The sequence below is a fragment of the Lathamus discolor genome, chromosome 12 (assembly GCF_037157495.1).
Source record: "Lathamus discolor isolate bLatDis1 chromosome 12, bLatDis1.hap1, whole genome shotgun sequence".
NCBI classification, from domain to species: domain Eukaryota; kingdom Metazoa; phylum Chordata; class Aves; order Psittaciformes; family Psittacidae; genus Lathamus; species Lathamus discolor.
Genome location: NC_088895.1, coordinates 8,554,493 through 8,569,115, shown reverse-complemented (window position 1 = coordinate 8,569,115; position 14,623 = coordinate 8,554,493). Strand labels below are relative to the sequence as shown.

The 14,623-nt window shown below is 44.4% G+C and overlaps 1 protein-coding gene across 3 annotated transcripts in view; it reads right to left on the bottom strand.

The window, feature by feature from the left end:
- GALNT9 (polypeptide N-acetylgalactosaminyltransferase 9) overlaps positions 1-14,623 on the bottom strand; it is a 225,838-nt gene that overhangs the window by 125,430 nt on the left and 85,785 nt on the right. For 2 of the 3 annotated variants that reach the window (XM_065692354.1, XM_065692355.1), the window contains exon 2: positions 10,658-10,812. In XM_065692354.1, the coding sequence (XP_065548426.1) occupies positions 10,658-10,812 (155 nt within the window). Of the gene's footprint in view, positions 1-10,657; positions 10,899-14,623 lie in introns of those variants that run through there. The other variant, XM_065692353.1, reaches the window with a different exon arrangement.

Genomic DNA, 14,623 nt, shown 5'->3' with positions numbered 1-14,623 from the left:
GCAGAGAGTTCGTGCTGGTGATGACATGTTGAGGTCTGCACCTACAGGAGTACCCCAGGAAGGATACATCAAGTGAGTTTGCCTAATGTTAAACTGAAAAAAGATGGGAAATTTGCAATTAAACCCTACAGATCTACCTACAACCAAAAGACATTCTTTAAGGGTGGAGAGAGCTGCAACTTCCAGCACATGCAGACCATTAAAAAGGGGGAGAAAAGACTGGTTACCAAGAAGAAATAAACAACCAGGTTCCAGTGAAGGACTTGGCCGCCCCCATCCCTGTGAGGGTGCTGGAAGACAGAAGCCTAAATCTGCAGACCAGATTCTGGGGATTCTCCATATGACACAAATTATGTAACAGAGCTACCCAAAAAGGTGGTTTCCAAACCCAAGCTTAACAGAGGCTAACACCTAAACCACGCGTTTTTCTAAGCCAGACTCCCTCATTGCTGTGTCTAAGTTGTAAACATCAACTATTTCAGCAGTGAGGCAGCTTAGCATTAGTTTAATTACCTGATCAGCCCACTCTTACCTCGTACTCCCCTCCTGCCTGTTACACAGAGCCACATGCAATCTATCCTGTTTTAGGATTAACAGCTCTGTGCAGCAACATCTGGTTTTCCTATTAGAGATGTGAACAGCACCTAGTCCCTGCTCAGCACCCCCGGTCCAGTGCTTGGACAGACAGGGCCATGGATGCCTCCTTGGCCAGCTGACACCAGCACAAGAGGGAGCAACATCTTCCATCAGCAGTTTGTGCTTGTGGCACCAATGGGATTGAGTTTTGCAGACACAAGATTCTGCAGCTAGCAGTAGCCTCATTTTACACATGGCTGGATGACTAGAAATGTGCCTTACAAGGCACCTATACAGCGACTGCAAATTTTAATCCTGAGGAAGGCTAACCTTTGGGTTATACAACGCTATTTCAATTGGGGATATTTTTAGTCTTATCACTGCCTCCAGTTCAGTATGCGCAGGAAAGAAAACCACCAATCTTTTCTACCACACAAGGCTTGCTTGAAAATGAGTTAATGTAACAAAAAATGCATTTTTGTTTACAAAAGCTTCACATCCTAAAGGCATATGAAAGCTGTAGAAAAAACTCAATTTCTACAAGGGCAGTAAGGCCCCTTTGCCAAAGAAAATACAAAACCAGCTTAAAGAATCCAAATGAAAAACAACCAATTAACCCTAGCACCCCACCAAAAATGCAAGAGACAAAATGAGAAGGAAACTTCTCTGGAACTGCAAGGGAAAATGAGCTCCTGCGCAATAAAATCCCTTTTGCTCTGTGAACGACACAGCAGTACCTTGGCTAGGATTCTAGTCTGTGGGAAACAGAAACTGGAGGCTTGGTGTGACCTTGCTCAAGTTCCAGTTTTTGATGCATTCGATGGTTGTCTCGTGGCAGAAGTATCTTCGCTTGGCTAAATTTGCTGCTGGAGATACTGCGCCGATTACTCTCTGTGCTGATGCTTCTGGATCAATAGCATGGAGAAATTTAGGCAACTGACTTCAACAAGAGTAAGTGCATGGGTGAGCTGAGGAGAACTTGGATCATTGCTGCAGGCATAAAAACCTATTTGAGCAAGTTTCCCATCCAACCAGCAGTATCTGTCACTGTCCACACGACGTCTGCTGACCGCAGAACAGGGGTTGGCAGGACCAGAGGTTTGCTTAGAAAGCAAGTGTTGGACTTGAGATTTCTGACCTGGATTCCCAACTAAACATGGCTGCTGACTGTATCACAGGTACGATTTTTAACTGCTCTCCCAAGGAACAAAAACTAGTTGCACACTGGTAATCCAACAGAGACTAGCTCTGTGCTTCACGAGCCTATGAAGTCTATGACAGAGGATACCCCTCACAGGTATCTCTGCATAGTCTAACACAGCACTGTGCGAACCTCAGTACTAGCATATTTTAAGAACTTCACAAAGTGAGACACCTGGCAGGATCCATTTTCTCCCCCAATCAGTTTATCAGACATTAAACTCTGGCTGGGAGACTTTTTATGCTGCTTGTACCAAGTGGTGATTCAAATACAGCTCTAGCAAACCTGGTTTGAGTCATGCCTTACAAAGCGTGAGAGATCCTTACACTAGAGAGTACATATTCTCATGAGTGCTCCAGTAAAGGCAACTGGACTGCCTATGTAAGTAGCTCTGAAATGTAAGTAAAAAGTAGATAACTGAGTTCCACAGCTGCCTTTTCCCTACACAGACTGAGATTTTCTCCTCTCCCTCCTGCCACAGCTAATTGCCTGAAGACTGGAAAGCAGTGGTTTGTACAGCTAAGGAATTGCCCCCTTGAGCGAAGTCCAGTGACACACAGGTAGCAAAGGCCTTTATATCAGCAGCTTTCTACAGATGTCTTGGCCTTGCAGAGAGGAAGAAGGCATCAAGGATCTGTTGACGCTTTTGCCAGTGTTATATCATGGTGCAGAGGCTATCGCACCCAAGGGAGGCACCGGCATTACAGCAGCCTCTTAGGCATCTGCTGCAACATTTAGCCCAGGAGATGAAGATTGCAGCAAAGGCACTGAAGAATCCCAGATGCCCCATGTGCTCCTTTGTATTTTCATCCACTGACTTGGGTTATTTAGATGTAATTTCCAAATGATGCTGAGAAACAGGAAACCCTCTCCTGAAGTATACAGGCATCAAATACCTCTGCCTGCCAGTACCATTTTTAAGTAACAGTGCTCAGAGAAGCTCTTTCCCAATCCTTTCCCTTGGTTTAGTTTTCTTAACCACTGCCCATTCTCCCAGGATGACATGCAAATTAGAGCTAAGGTATTAACAGTATAAATCAGACTGTGGTGGCTTCTAGAGAACAGCACCATAGGAGGTGGTGGAAGGCTCAAAATATTCAGAATTCTACATTCTTACCTTTCCTAACCGTCTTTTGCTCATTTACTTTGACATCTCTTCAGCCTCTGAGAAAACTATGCATCCACATGCTCATGATGACAAAGCAGAATCAGCCTATTGTCTACCCTGCAGCTGCCCTCAGTCTCTCCTCCAAAGCCAGTAATCAAGGACACACTTGGAAAACGATTGCCTTTTGCAGTTTGTCAGAGATTGCCAGAACTGGCCCCTTTCTACTGCATTGTTTCACGAGGGACTCCCCTCACCGAGCACACAAACCAAGTCAGGATCCAAGGCTCACCCTTGACTTGAGAACAGATCATTCAGAACAAGTCACCTAAGTAAAATAAACAGGCAGGCAGCCACACGTGCTTCACAAGACAGCTTTGCAGGCTGGGCAGAATGCACACAGAGTCACTTAGCCTGATGGCAAATAGCAAATGGGTTTGCCTTATCCTGAGGACATCCATTTCTTTCTCTTACTACTAGACCAACAAACTTGTCTATAGATAACAAAGCGAGCCCCCTCAAAACACATTTCAGCAAGATTCTATGATCCTGTGACATACAAGGCATAATCAAACACACACAATTACTCAGAAATGAAATGGCCTGACAAATGCAGCAAGAGGAGCAGGAAACTGGTGAGAGCCCTCCTCTGGATGTGCCACTGGATTGCTGCACTGTCTTTCTGCACACAGCAGTGAGTCCAAGCTAGCTAAACGAGATGAAATAAAAGCAGTGCAAAGAACCACAGAAGCACAAGCCCAATTCCCTCACCTTGGAGGAGAATGGCAGGGGGATACGAAAGCAGAACTCAGCTCCAAAACACCAATTCCTTGGACATCTACAGACTTGCAGATACAAAGCTCACTCCATTTATCTACAGCAGATCACAGGTGAAGGCAGCTGGTGAAGCTCAATTTGAAGAAAGGACCACTTTGCCACACATAGTAATCCCATCCTCAATTCTGTTTTAGAGGAACTCCTGTTGATGCAAATAAAGTCCCTTTCCTACTGCTTCAGAGTTCAAAAAATGAAAGCAAAAAAAGTCATGCAGATTATTCACGCCACTCTTGTACACTACTAGTGTGGACATGTGGGCAATGAAAGAGGACAGGAGAGAAACTAGAGGTAAGCTGACACTGAAAAGATGAAGCCTGCCACGCTCTGAAGCTATCTTCTCTGGGTGAAATTCCATACTCTTCAGTATACCGGAGAGTTTGCAAATAAGAACTGGAAAGCCTAGCAGATGAAACTGAGATACGAATTACAGAACCAAGATTGCCACTTTCATCCCCAGCAGTACTACCATGCATTTAAACTCAAGTAACCCCAGCTAAATGAGGGGACCTGAGACCAAGTTGCATGACGCTGCTCCCTGATTTCTTCCTTCTGTTCCATAGGTCAAGAGTATCTTTATTCAGGAGATGGTCTTGCTATAGGTGATTTTTATGCTCTTCTTATGTACTAGAGGACTTGAGTAACCAGCAAGCACCAGTTGCACTGTAGCTTGTCTCCAAAACTGCTTGTGAAACCTGGGTATTCCACAACAACTGAAGAGACAAAAACTATAGGGTAGAAAGACAATTTTTAATCTGTTTGCATCTGCCTTGCTGTCCTTGAAATGGGTTCTGCCTCCACCTACGAGGCGCTCAGATATTCACAGCCGTTTCCACAGCATCATAGCGATGGCTTTTCAGAAAAGAGTCATACACAAGTCATACACATCCAATTAGCACTTGGCTGCTTTAGCTCTGTGCTCTCAGGAGAAGATAACTTTGGGTCAGCAGGAGGATCTCTCTCTGGCTTTCATTCTCAGAAGCTAAACTTCTCTTATTTCAGAGGACAGTTTTGATCAATAGGACTACAACAAGGTTGGAAGCTGTTCTGCTGTCACTGGCTTTCTTCCTTCCTTCCTGTTATCCAAAACATCACAGGCTCTTTTTCTTGCTCTTTCTCTTTGTCTTTGTCTTTTTTTTTTTTTTGCCCCTTTCAGTTTTGGTAGTTTAAGCTAAGCGATGGAAATGACTACCAGTGAAACCCCACAACTAACAACAATAATAAATAAGTATGCCAAGTACACTGAGAAAGACCGAACACCCATTAGTAAGGTTACAGAAAGGCATTAAGAATAGCAAGATTTGTTAAACATGACTCATTTCTTTTCCTTCCTTTCATAAATCTTATTATTTCCTTGGAGAACAGCCATACACTCAGTGGCTGGAACTGCATTCTTAAACGATGCTCCTGTTTTAAATGCTACCTGCCTCTACCTACTAAAACCATCAAACACACAACAAACAACACACAAAACCACCCCACACACCTCCCGCTATCAAGGGTATTAGGTTAAAGCCAGGTTTCTACATTCTCTAAACCTATGTGGTGGTTATAGATGTGCAAGAACCCCACTGCTGCTCTTCACTAGAAAGATGACAGGCCCATATTTGCTTTTCCAACTCCCGCTACATCTATAAATAAATGGAAAGAAACTGAACTGCAATACCTCCTAAAAGGCAACGAACGCAACATCAGTCAACGATTTTCCTTCCACCTCTGTAAACATTGCTTTTAATCCTATATAGTACAAAATGATTCAAGTTCTACACAAATAAATGAGTCAATGATAAAATTACCACGATTTTTCTGTCAAAATAAGCTTTCTTCCCAGCTACAAATACAAAAAAAGCAGAAACATTACGTTAAAAAAAAACACCAGTTACCAGCATATGAAACATAGAGTACAGGAGAGACTCTAAAATCACTGATGTGCTGCTGGAGTGAAGATGTATATTTTCTATTTGTCAATACTTTGAAGAGTTGAATGCAGTTTTGTGTGTTTCACAAAAGCGATTTACCCTCTTCTTTCTAGCAAACCTTTAGACCTTTTCTCCTTAAAGTGCCTGAACAGAGTAATTCTATTCCAAATATTACCTTGTATTTTTATAGGGGCTATTCAAATACTGACCCATGATGTTTTCTTCCCTTATTTGGGGGGAATAAAATCTTGGCCTTCCTGAAAGCACTAATGATGAGTTTCCTCAGCTCCATAAATCAAGTCTAACACAGTCAGTGTGCAGTGGAAATCGGTGGTTTGGACTTGACCATCACTTTGCAGTACCTTCAGGTCAGGCCTGTGACGATGCTTGCTTAACCAAGCTTGAGTAACTGACCCAGAACAACCAATATTACTTGTTATATATACTGTGTGGTAAACAGAGAAACTGGTGAGGCACTGGAACAGGTTGCCCAAAGAAGTTGTGAATGCTCCACCCCTGGCAGTATTTGAGGCCAGGTTGGACAGAGCCTTGGGAAACATGGGCTGATGTAAGGCGTCCCTGCCCATGGCAGGGGTTTGGAACTGGATGATCTTAAGGTGCTTTCCAACCCTAACTATTCTATGATTCTATGACAAGTAAAGCACATGGTTGAGAACTGTCCCCCACGTGTGAAGGAGATAATTATGTTAGCATCAGACCATTGACAAATTAAACAGAAGTAGTTCTAACATGAGAGTCTGCGCATGAGACAATGCAGTTCCAATGATGCAAGGCTGGCAGTCACACTGACTCTTCCCCCATGCACATGTGGTTTACCTCCCTTCTCTGCTAAGGAATTACTCTTCAACTGGAAGCTGCCAGCTGTAAAAGCATCTTTCTGACAAATTTAATGCGGACATTCGCAGGATCTGTTTGCATCCTGTTCCCAACCCTTACTTTTGATATGGAAATTTGGAACTATTCTCAACTGGTCCCAAACCTATGGAGAATAAACTGGCCTTTAAAAAATACTACTGTACCTTTTAAGTATGCAGATTGCCAGGCTGAATTTTAAATGCAATCACTTTGCTTCCAGTACACTCTAAAAATCAGGAGTCACCAACTGCATGAATCAGTCCTGTGCACCTAGGACCTGTTATTTCCAGCATTTTAAGCCGGTGTGCTGCAATTATGTGAATTGTCCAGCTTTTCCCCGACCTTCCTCCACAAAACGTGTATGCAATATAAACCCCATTTATCATACTGGAAATTGCTACTGTATTTAATCTTCCCAAAGAGAGCAAAATCAAATTATGATGTGTAAAGAATGATAATCTGTCAAATTTGAGGAAATACTCCAAACTTATCCCTCCACGTCTGCAACAGAGCAGGTCAAAGAGGTCTAATGTAGAAGACATGGGTAGGAAGACATGACGTGAGCATACATAATGAGAAGATGAAAATTCTCTCAGTCTTTGCAGATTGAATGAAATCTAATTACATGCTGTATTGATTGTTGTGTATTACTGGAAAGAGACAGTGAAAAGGGAAAAAGGCAGTTACAGTGAAATTGTAGTCTGACCCTTCAATTGCTTTTGGCATGAAAGGTTATGCTCTACTTGGGGCATCAAAAATTCTTTATTCTCTATGATAAATCATTAGCAACACACTCAGATGCAAACTGATTAGGGGAAAAATTCAACTGAATATTTTTTATTTGTTCCCCTTTACAAAAAAACAGAGGCAAAGGAAGAAAATTCCAGGGTGTTACCATTATGCCATTTCATGAATTGCTACTAGGTCTGTCTGGCATTAGTTCTGTGCTGACTGACAATAAATCATACTCATCAATAGAAATGCCACAGTAAGAAGGAAAAAATAGAGAGATTGATGAACTAGATCCAAAATAACTCAGTTTTTCAACTGCTATACTCCAAGTCAAATATTAAGAGATAATAGAAGGTTTCACCAAGGAAATTCCACTGACATGTTTCATTGCTTTCCCTTCCCTTTGCATGCTCCATTCTTTTACTTACACCCCAACCCACAGCAGCTGAGCGAACTGAAAGCTTTTAGAAACACAGTTTTTCTAAGTTGATAGAAAACCAAAGCACGAGCCAACTGAAAACTATTGTTTGGGTGTATGTCTGCACTGCTCTGCAGGGAATCATGGCAATTCTCATTCATTCTATTCCAAAAAGTTCTTGTTCTGCCGAAGATAATTGCGAGGACCAACTTTCTACTTTCACGTGTGGCCCTCTGCGTCCTGCTTGCATCTCCACAGGCATCATGGGCACAGTTTTTATTCAGCCTGAGAAGTTAATGAGTTCTCTAGTGATCAGGTTTGGGTTGCCTCTTGATGCACTTGTTTCTTTACTGCGTGCGTTTCATTTTTCCTGGCAGAAAGTACACTTTCAAATAACATTTCTGTGATTTCATGCAAACAAGTAAGTGCGATGAAAACAAAATTCTGAATAGCTGCAGGGCTGGTCTCTCACAGAAAAGTCTTTCTATTGCCTTGGATCTTCAACAGAGTCCCTAGGAAATCCAGTTAAGGTCTTACCAGTTTAGGACTAATCCAAATAGAAGAGAAAAATGGAATAAAAGAACACTGAGACTTTATTACCAAAAATATAAGATACTTACATAGGTGGCTCTAAATTCGCTGATCTCAAAATAGAAAGAAGCAGGAGAAGGAAATTGAAATCCTGATCTGTACAGACCTACTGCAACCACAGCACTGAGCTGGAGTCAAACTTGCAGGAGTTCTGGTTATGCAAGGAATCCATATTCCTTATGAATTAAATCTACCCATGTCTGTCTGTCCATATGAAAGTGACTTTGACCTGCTTCGCAAACAGGTAACGTCCAAGAAAGCCTCAGAGGGCTCTCCAACCTTGTGGTAAAACAGTATCCAGGATAATGTCTGAGAAACCTTGCTCATCATGCGGATGATGCTGCACAGCTCCAGAGCAGACAGAGTGTTTCAGTAATACCAGTCTTTCTGTGAGACACGGTAGAGCACCGTCACAGGAAGGCTCCCTGGAATCTCAATGCTGCCAGAGCAGCAGTATGCCCATTAATGGCATAAGTAATGAGTCATGGTACTAGAAACAGAATACCAGTGAGCTAAACCCAAACACAGATGCTTGATCCTGATTTCACGTTACAGTGATGCAACTCTGATCATTTCAGTGGAGCACTTCCTAAGTTTTTTTGACTTCTCAGTTTTATTACCACAAGATGAAGACAGAAAATAAAGACAGTGACAAGTATCGTTTCACAATGATCAAATAATTCATCTGTGTGAATGTACCACTGTGAAATAAAAAGCCCCAACTGTGTCAGGGAGAAATTGAGGGGAAATGAACAACTCAGCTTGAAAAACTCTATTTTCCTATGTAAGAACTTTCAAGAAGAAACTGCCTGCAGTGTTCGTTATGACCTGAAGCAGCAACATAACATTTAAGTTCAAGTAATTTGACTGGGCAGCTCAGTACCCAACAAACTAAAGGAAAAGGAACAAAAGTCCCCAAAATAAAGGCATACTTTACAGAGACCTTCCTGTTCACTGTGAAGCCACAATCATTACGTGCAGTGGGCTCCTGATGATTCCCTGGGAGATGCCGAGATGAGACTTGGGTAAATCCTACCCAAGCCTCACCTATGAACACCACCAAGAACCAATCAATTCATAGCTGAGCTACGATGAATATAGCTCAGGGACTGTTCTAATTTAGCTTGGGAACTCCATGACTTTGTGGAATTTAGGAGGAGGATTTCCCTCTTAAATCCTTCAAAACTGCTCCAAAATATGCTTAGGAAACACAGCTGTTGACACTTTCCCTCTAATTCACGACTGTATTTTTGTGACTGACACCCACACTCCACATTCCCCTTCTCTCTTCCCTGTTTATACAGAGGAGCGCGTAAGGGGATGCCTGTTCTGTAACACTTGCTGGCAGACTGAGTATTACCATAACAGTCGCACCTAGTTAGATTTATACATTCATTCAGAAAGTAGCAATAGGAAATATACTTTATCCTAACCCTCCCATTTGTCTGCATTTTGAGACTACAGTAGCCTTTGTTAAATCAACGTTACGAGTAAGATTTTCCCAAGCAGCCTACAAGCCCATTTGGTCTACTGAAACATATTTACACTGCAAGTTTTATTTGGTGCTAGACACTAAATGTTACATTTAAATTATGATTTCATGTAAAAGTTCACTCCCTCATCCTCTCCCTGTCCAATGCACCGACGTATGTAATCACATACTTATTCTTTGATGTTCTACCCTTAGACCTTTACAAATCTATGCAAATACAAATGCACTTGTTTTAAAGAATCAGTTTCTATACAAAAGGTCAGTCATCCTACAGCAACTTCTACGGCTTAGCCTATTCCAACTGCAATGGAAGGGTTCTTTGCTTACCCACCAAGATTTTTAAAGGCTGGTGAATTAGAACAGTATGTCATAATAAAAAGAAGTGGTGGATGCTTCCCCCTCCTCACCAAAGATAATACCAAATTCAAATGGCAGTCATTAAGGAAACATATGTGTGCAATGTTTAAATAGACCATTAAAAGTACACAGCATAAGAACTCAGCAGAACGTTTTTAAAGTAGTTCTGAGACCAAGTAAATGACTGCCAGCTATAACCTAACAGTGTACTCGCTACACAAACACCATGCAGAGTTAATATATCCAGGCAGACTGGAAAACCTGGTACAGTTGGTAGGAACTTCCACTAACCCTTAAACCCGTGAACTCTGCAGCCTCCTTAACTTTGTACCTACTGAGGAAGTCCTGACTTCGGACTGAGTTGGGGGGGGCTCAACAAATCCCTCCAGCAAAACCCTGCAGCCACTTCATTGTCAGCCCTTCAGCAGCGGGGTTAGCGTGTCTGACGCCTGGGCTTCCCCTCCTCGCTTCAGGAGCACTTCCCCGGTCTGCAGCAGCCTCCGAGGACACAGCGCACCCCGGGACCGGCAACGCATCCCCTCCCAGCCCTCCGTACCATTTAGCTGGTTGTAGACCACTTCCTCCAGGTGGTCCAGGCGCTGCAGGATGGACTCCCTGTCGGCCAGGCTGCCCACCTTGGCACCGCGGCTCCTGGCCCGGCGGTCCGCGCTCCGGACGATCTGCACCAGCTCCTGGGAGCGGTCCTGGATCCTGCAGTAGACGGAGAAGAGGATGATGCCCACGAAGACCAAGATGTTCACCGTCAACAAAGTTTTGATTTTCCGTGCCACCGCCATGGGAGCCGCCGGCGCGGGAGCGGGGCGCACATCAAGGCGCGGCGGACAGCGGCCCCGCGGCCACTCCGCGGCGGGGCGCGCCCCGGGGCGCGGGGCGGCGCGGAGGGGCGCGGAGCGGAGCTGTCCTTCAGCACCGCCGCGCCGCTCCCCGCCCGGCGCCCGCCTTCGCCCCGCGGGCCCCGCGCCGCGGCGGGCTGCGCGGCATGGAGCGGGGGCGGCGAGCGCTGCTGCCTGCCGAGCCGCCGCCGCCGCCTCTCCTCCTCCGGCCGCTCCCGCCCTCGCTCTCCGCCGCCCCACACGCAGAGCGCCGGTGCGGAGTGACGTGCTCCGGGGGATCTCATCTACATGCACACGGCGGAGCCGTCGTGCCGCGCCGCCCCGCCCCGCATCCCGGCCTGCGGGGCCCTGCCGCGCCGCCCCGGCACTCCCCGCTGCATTTCGGAGCGGTGAAGGAGCCAGGCGAGCTGCGTGCTGCTCGCCCACGGGCGACACCAATGGCCATTTTCTCTTCGTCGCCCACCGAGAGGCCTCGTCCTGCCCACGCATCACCAGACTCAGCTCCCCACCACGCACAGGACGAAGGGTGTCCTTGTCCATGGGTGCCCCGAAGGCGGGATGATGCCCCACCTGCCTCACTACTGGAAACAACCTGGAACAAGTTCACGTGCTCCCAGCAACAGGGAGAGCTCATAGCATGTGATGTAGAACACCGGCTCGCGGTCCTGTTGCAAGTGACATGGCTGGGACCATGAGGAAGAGAAGTTCTTGCCAAGCATACGCGTAATCATAGAATCACAGAATCTTTTGAGTTGGAAGGGACCTTTGAAGGTCACCTAGTCCAGCCACCCTGAAATGAGCAGGGAAATCTTCAACTAGATCAGGTTGCTCAGAGCCCCATCCAGCCTGACCTTGACTGCTTCTAGGGATAGGACATCTACCACCTCTCTGGCAAGCTGTGCCAGTGTTTTACCACCTACAGCACAAAAAATGTCTTCCTTATATCCAGTCTAAATCTCCCCTCTTCGGTTTAAAACCACCACCCCATGTCCTATTGCAACAGGCACTACAAAAAAGTTTGTCCCCACCTTTCTTGTCAGCCCCTTTAGGCACCGGGAGCTGCTCTACGGTCTCCCTGGAGCCTTCTCTTCTCCAGGCTGAACAACCCCAACTTTCTCAGTCTGTCTCCAGAACAAAGGTGCTCCATCCCTCTGATCATCTCCATGGCCATCCTCTGGACTCACTCCAACAAGCCCATGTCTTTCCCATCATGGAATTATACACAGGTGGGGAAAAGCAGCCTAGGCCCTTACTCTGACACACACATCCAGCAACTGCTGAAGGATGACCAGGATCGCTAAGCTTGATCCTGATGCCCATTAAATAAGCCCTTTCATAGAGCAGCTTCTCCACTCATGTTCATAGTGATCTCCTTTCTATACCATCTCACTCAGAGGGTTGCACAGCACAATATAAGCCTGGCTGTTGGATTATGTTTTTCCCCTTTCATCCTCCCTTCTTGATTTTGGGAGCTGCCAAGCTCAAAATGCAGCAAAAGTTACAACCTCATTGAATTCACTGTAACTTGGCAAGACCTGCTCAGGGTAACTCTCCACTGCTGTCCAACTTCTGACTCTCCTGTTCAACTTTGAGTTTGTTTGTGAGGACATGTTGCTGTCTCAGAGGAATTCTTCCCTTGTCTCTTGGGGATCACTAATGAAACCTGTGCTGAGGGATCAGCAATGCAGAGCAAGCCTAGACTGGAGTTTCACCATAATTTAGTTTATACCTGCCAAAAGATGTCACAGGTTTCTGCAGTGTTACCTCTTACAAACAGGTATATCTATAGGAATACATACAGGATTTGGTTACTTCATACAGTATTGTTCTATTCCTAAACATAAATACTGTCTTGATGCAGTGCCAGCTGTTCTTTTGCTGAGGCAATAGTAAAACTCTCAGTCAGTTCAGCAGAAGCAGCTCAGAACCTGCAATTTTCCAGTGTTTTGATTATTTTAGTAGTATTCTTATCGCAAGTCTGTCACAGCGTTACTTTTCCTAGAAAATACCATTTTGGTTTAAGAAAACATATTGAACTAATGCTCAACCGCAGCTTATTAGATGTCTCTACAGCATTTAATATATTATAGCTACACCTGCTGGTCTTGATACAGTTAAGACTCTGTTAGATCAGTATTTCCATTACAAACTCCAAGTTCAGAAGCTGGCCATGAGAACTGTGTTTGGGTTCTGCCACACAAGTGTAAAGGTTGTCCCAAGAGTTGTTAAAGACCTTCAACTACCTCAGAGAGTTTACCAAGTTTTGATGAGGGGGTTTTTGCATCATTGCAGTTTTCAATGGGCTCTTCCAAAGACATGATTTCATCCATGACTGACTTAGGTCAAACACTTGCTACCTTTTGCTAAGTGAATGTTCTTAAATGGTCGGCTTAAAAATAGCCTATAGTGTGTACAGAAGAATATGAAAATCTGCTTACACAGCTGAAACCTTACCTAACACTATTCCCATAACAGCTAGCTCTTTTAAATCGCTGCTCTTTCAGGGATTTCAAAGTAAGTTACAAAAGATACACTGTTAGAGCTGCCTGAAGGATGGCAGTAGTGGATTTGGGAAAATTGCAAAGTTAGAAAATGTATTTGGTTTTGCATTGGAACAAAAAGCTTCGCATTTTCACACAAACAGCATTGGGCTGAAGCAACTGTTTCATGCCCCAAAAAGGTCAAGTTCCAATTTTTCTTCCCTCTGAAAGGCTTCTATTGCCAAATGAAAACTAGATCAAAATCAATATATGCAACATCTGGATTTCAGGGAAAATGCTTTTGCTCAGCTCAGGCTGCCAGCCCATTTTACAAACAGCAACAGGGGAAGGCATTGGTAACTTGTTCCAAATCAACGAACCAGAAGCAATGCTGGCATCCCATTCCAAATCACAAATTCAGTTTCTCTCTCTTGCTATCACTCTCACTATTAGTCTCTTACTGATTTTACACATAGTTCTCATGTTTTCACTCATATCATCCAAGATGGATTAGGAAGCCACCATAAACACCGAGATACTGTGTATTCAAATGACAGTCTATACTTGGTCACACTTTTACATCTCTCTGCTATCACTGTGCTCACCCAGAATAAACACCTGGATAACAGACAGCTGGCTGAAGCTGAAGATTATGTTAAGTAGCCAGAGGTAAAGACTCTAAAAACAGTCAGCACTCTAAATTAGCCATCTGTCATAGGCATCTCCACTAATGTAGTAAAGATGGTTTATTGCCTTGGGGCACTTCTGGCTGCTACTGGACTGTCAAATAGCTAAGGCTGCAATGACAACAGCAGCATAAACCCCAGACCTTCCTATTGTCTGTGGCTCTCCTTGAAACTGTGACTGGTCTTGTACAATGTTGATCTCACAACAGTTTTCTTTGCTTTTGTTGACTCCTGTTAACTGTGGAACACTCCAACTTGGCACAAAGATACAGATATAGAAGAAAGCTTCCATTGCTTCTGCATTTACAAGCCTGCTCTGCTTTGCTACTGAGGTCAGAGACAGTAAATTTCACTTCAAACAACACTGAACAAAAAGATTTTGAACAGAACCTTTAGAAAAGCATCAGTCTTACAGCCATTATCTGCAGAGCTCATCGTGTAACTAGTCAAGGCAACAGACTCCAAGTCAACTTGACCCTAATTCATTCAGAGCTATTAACCT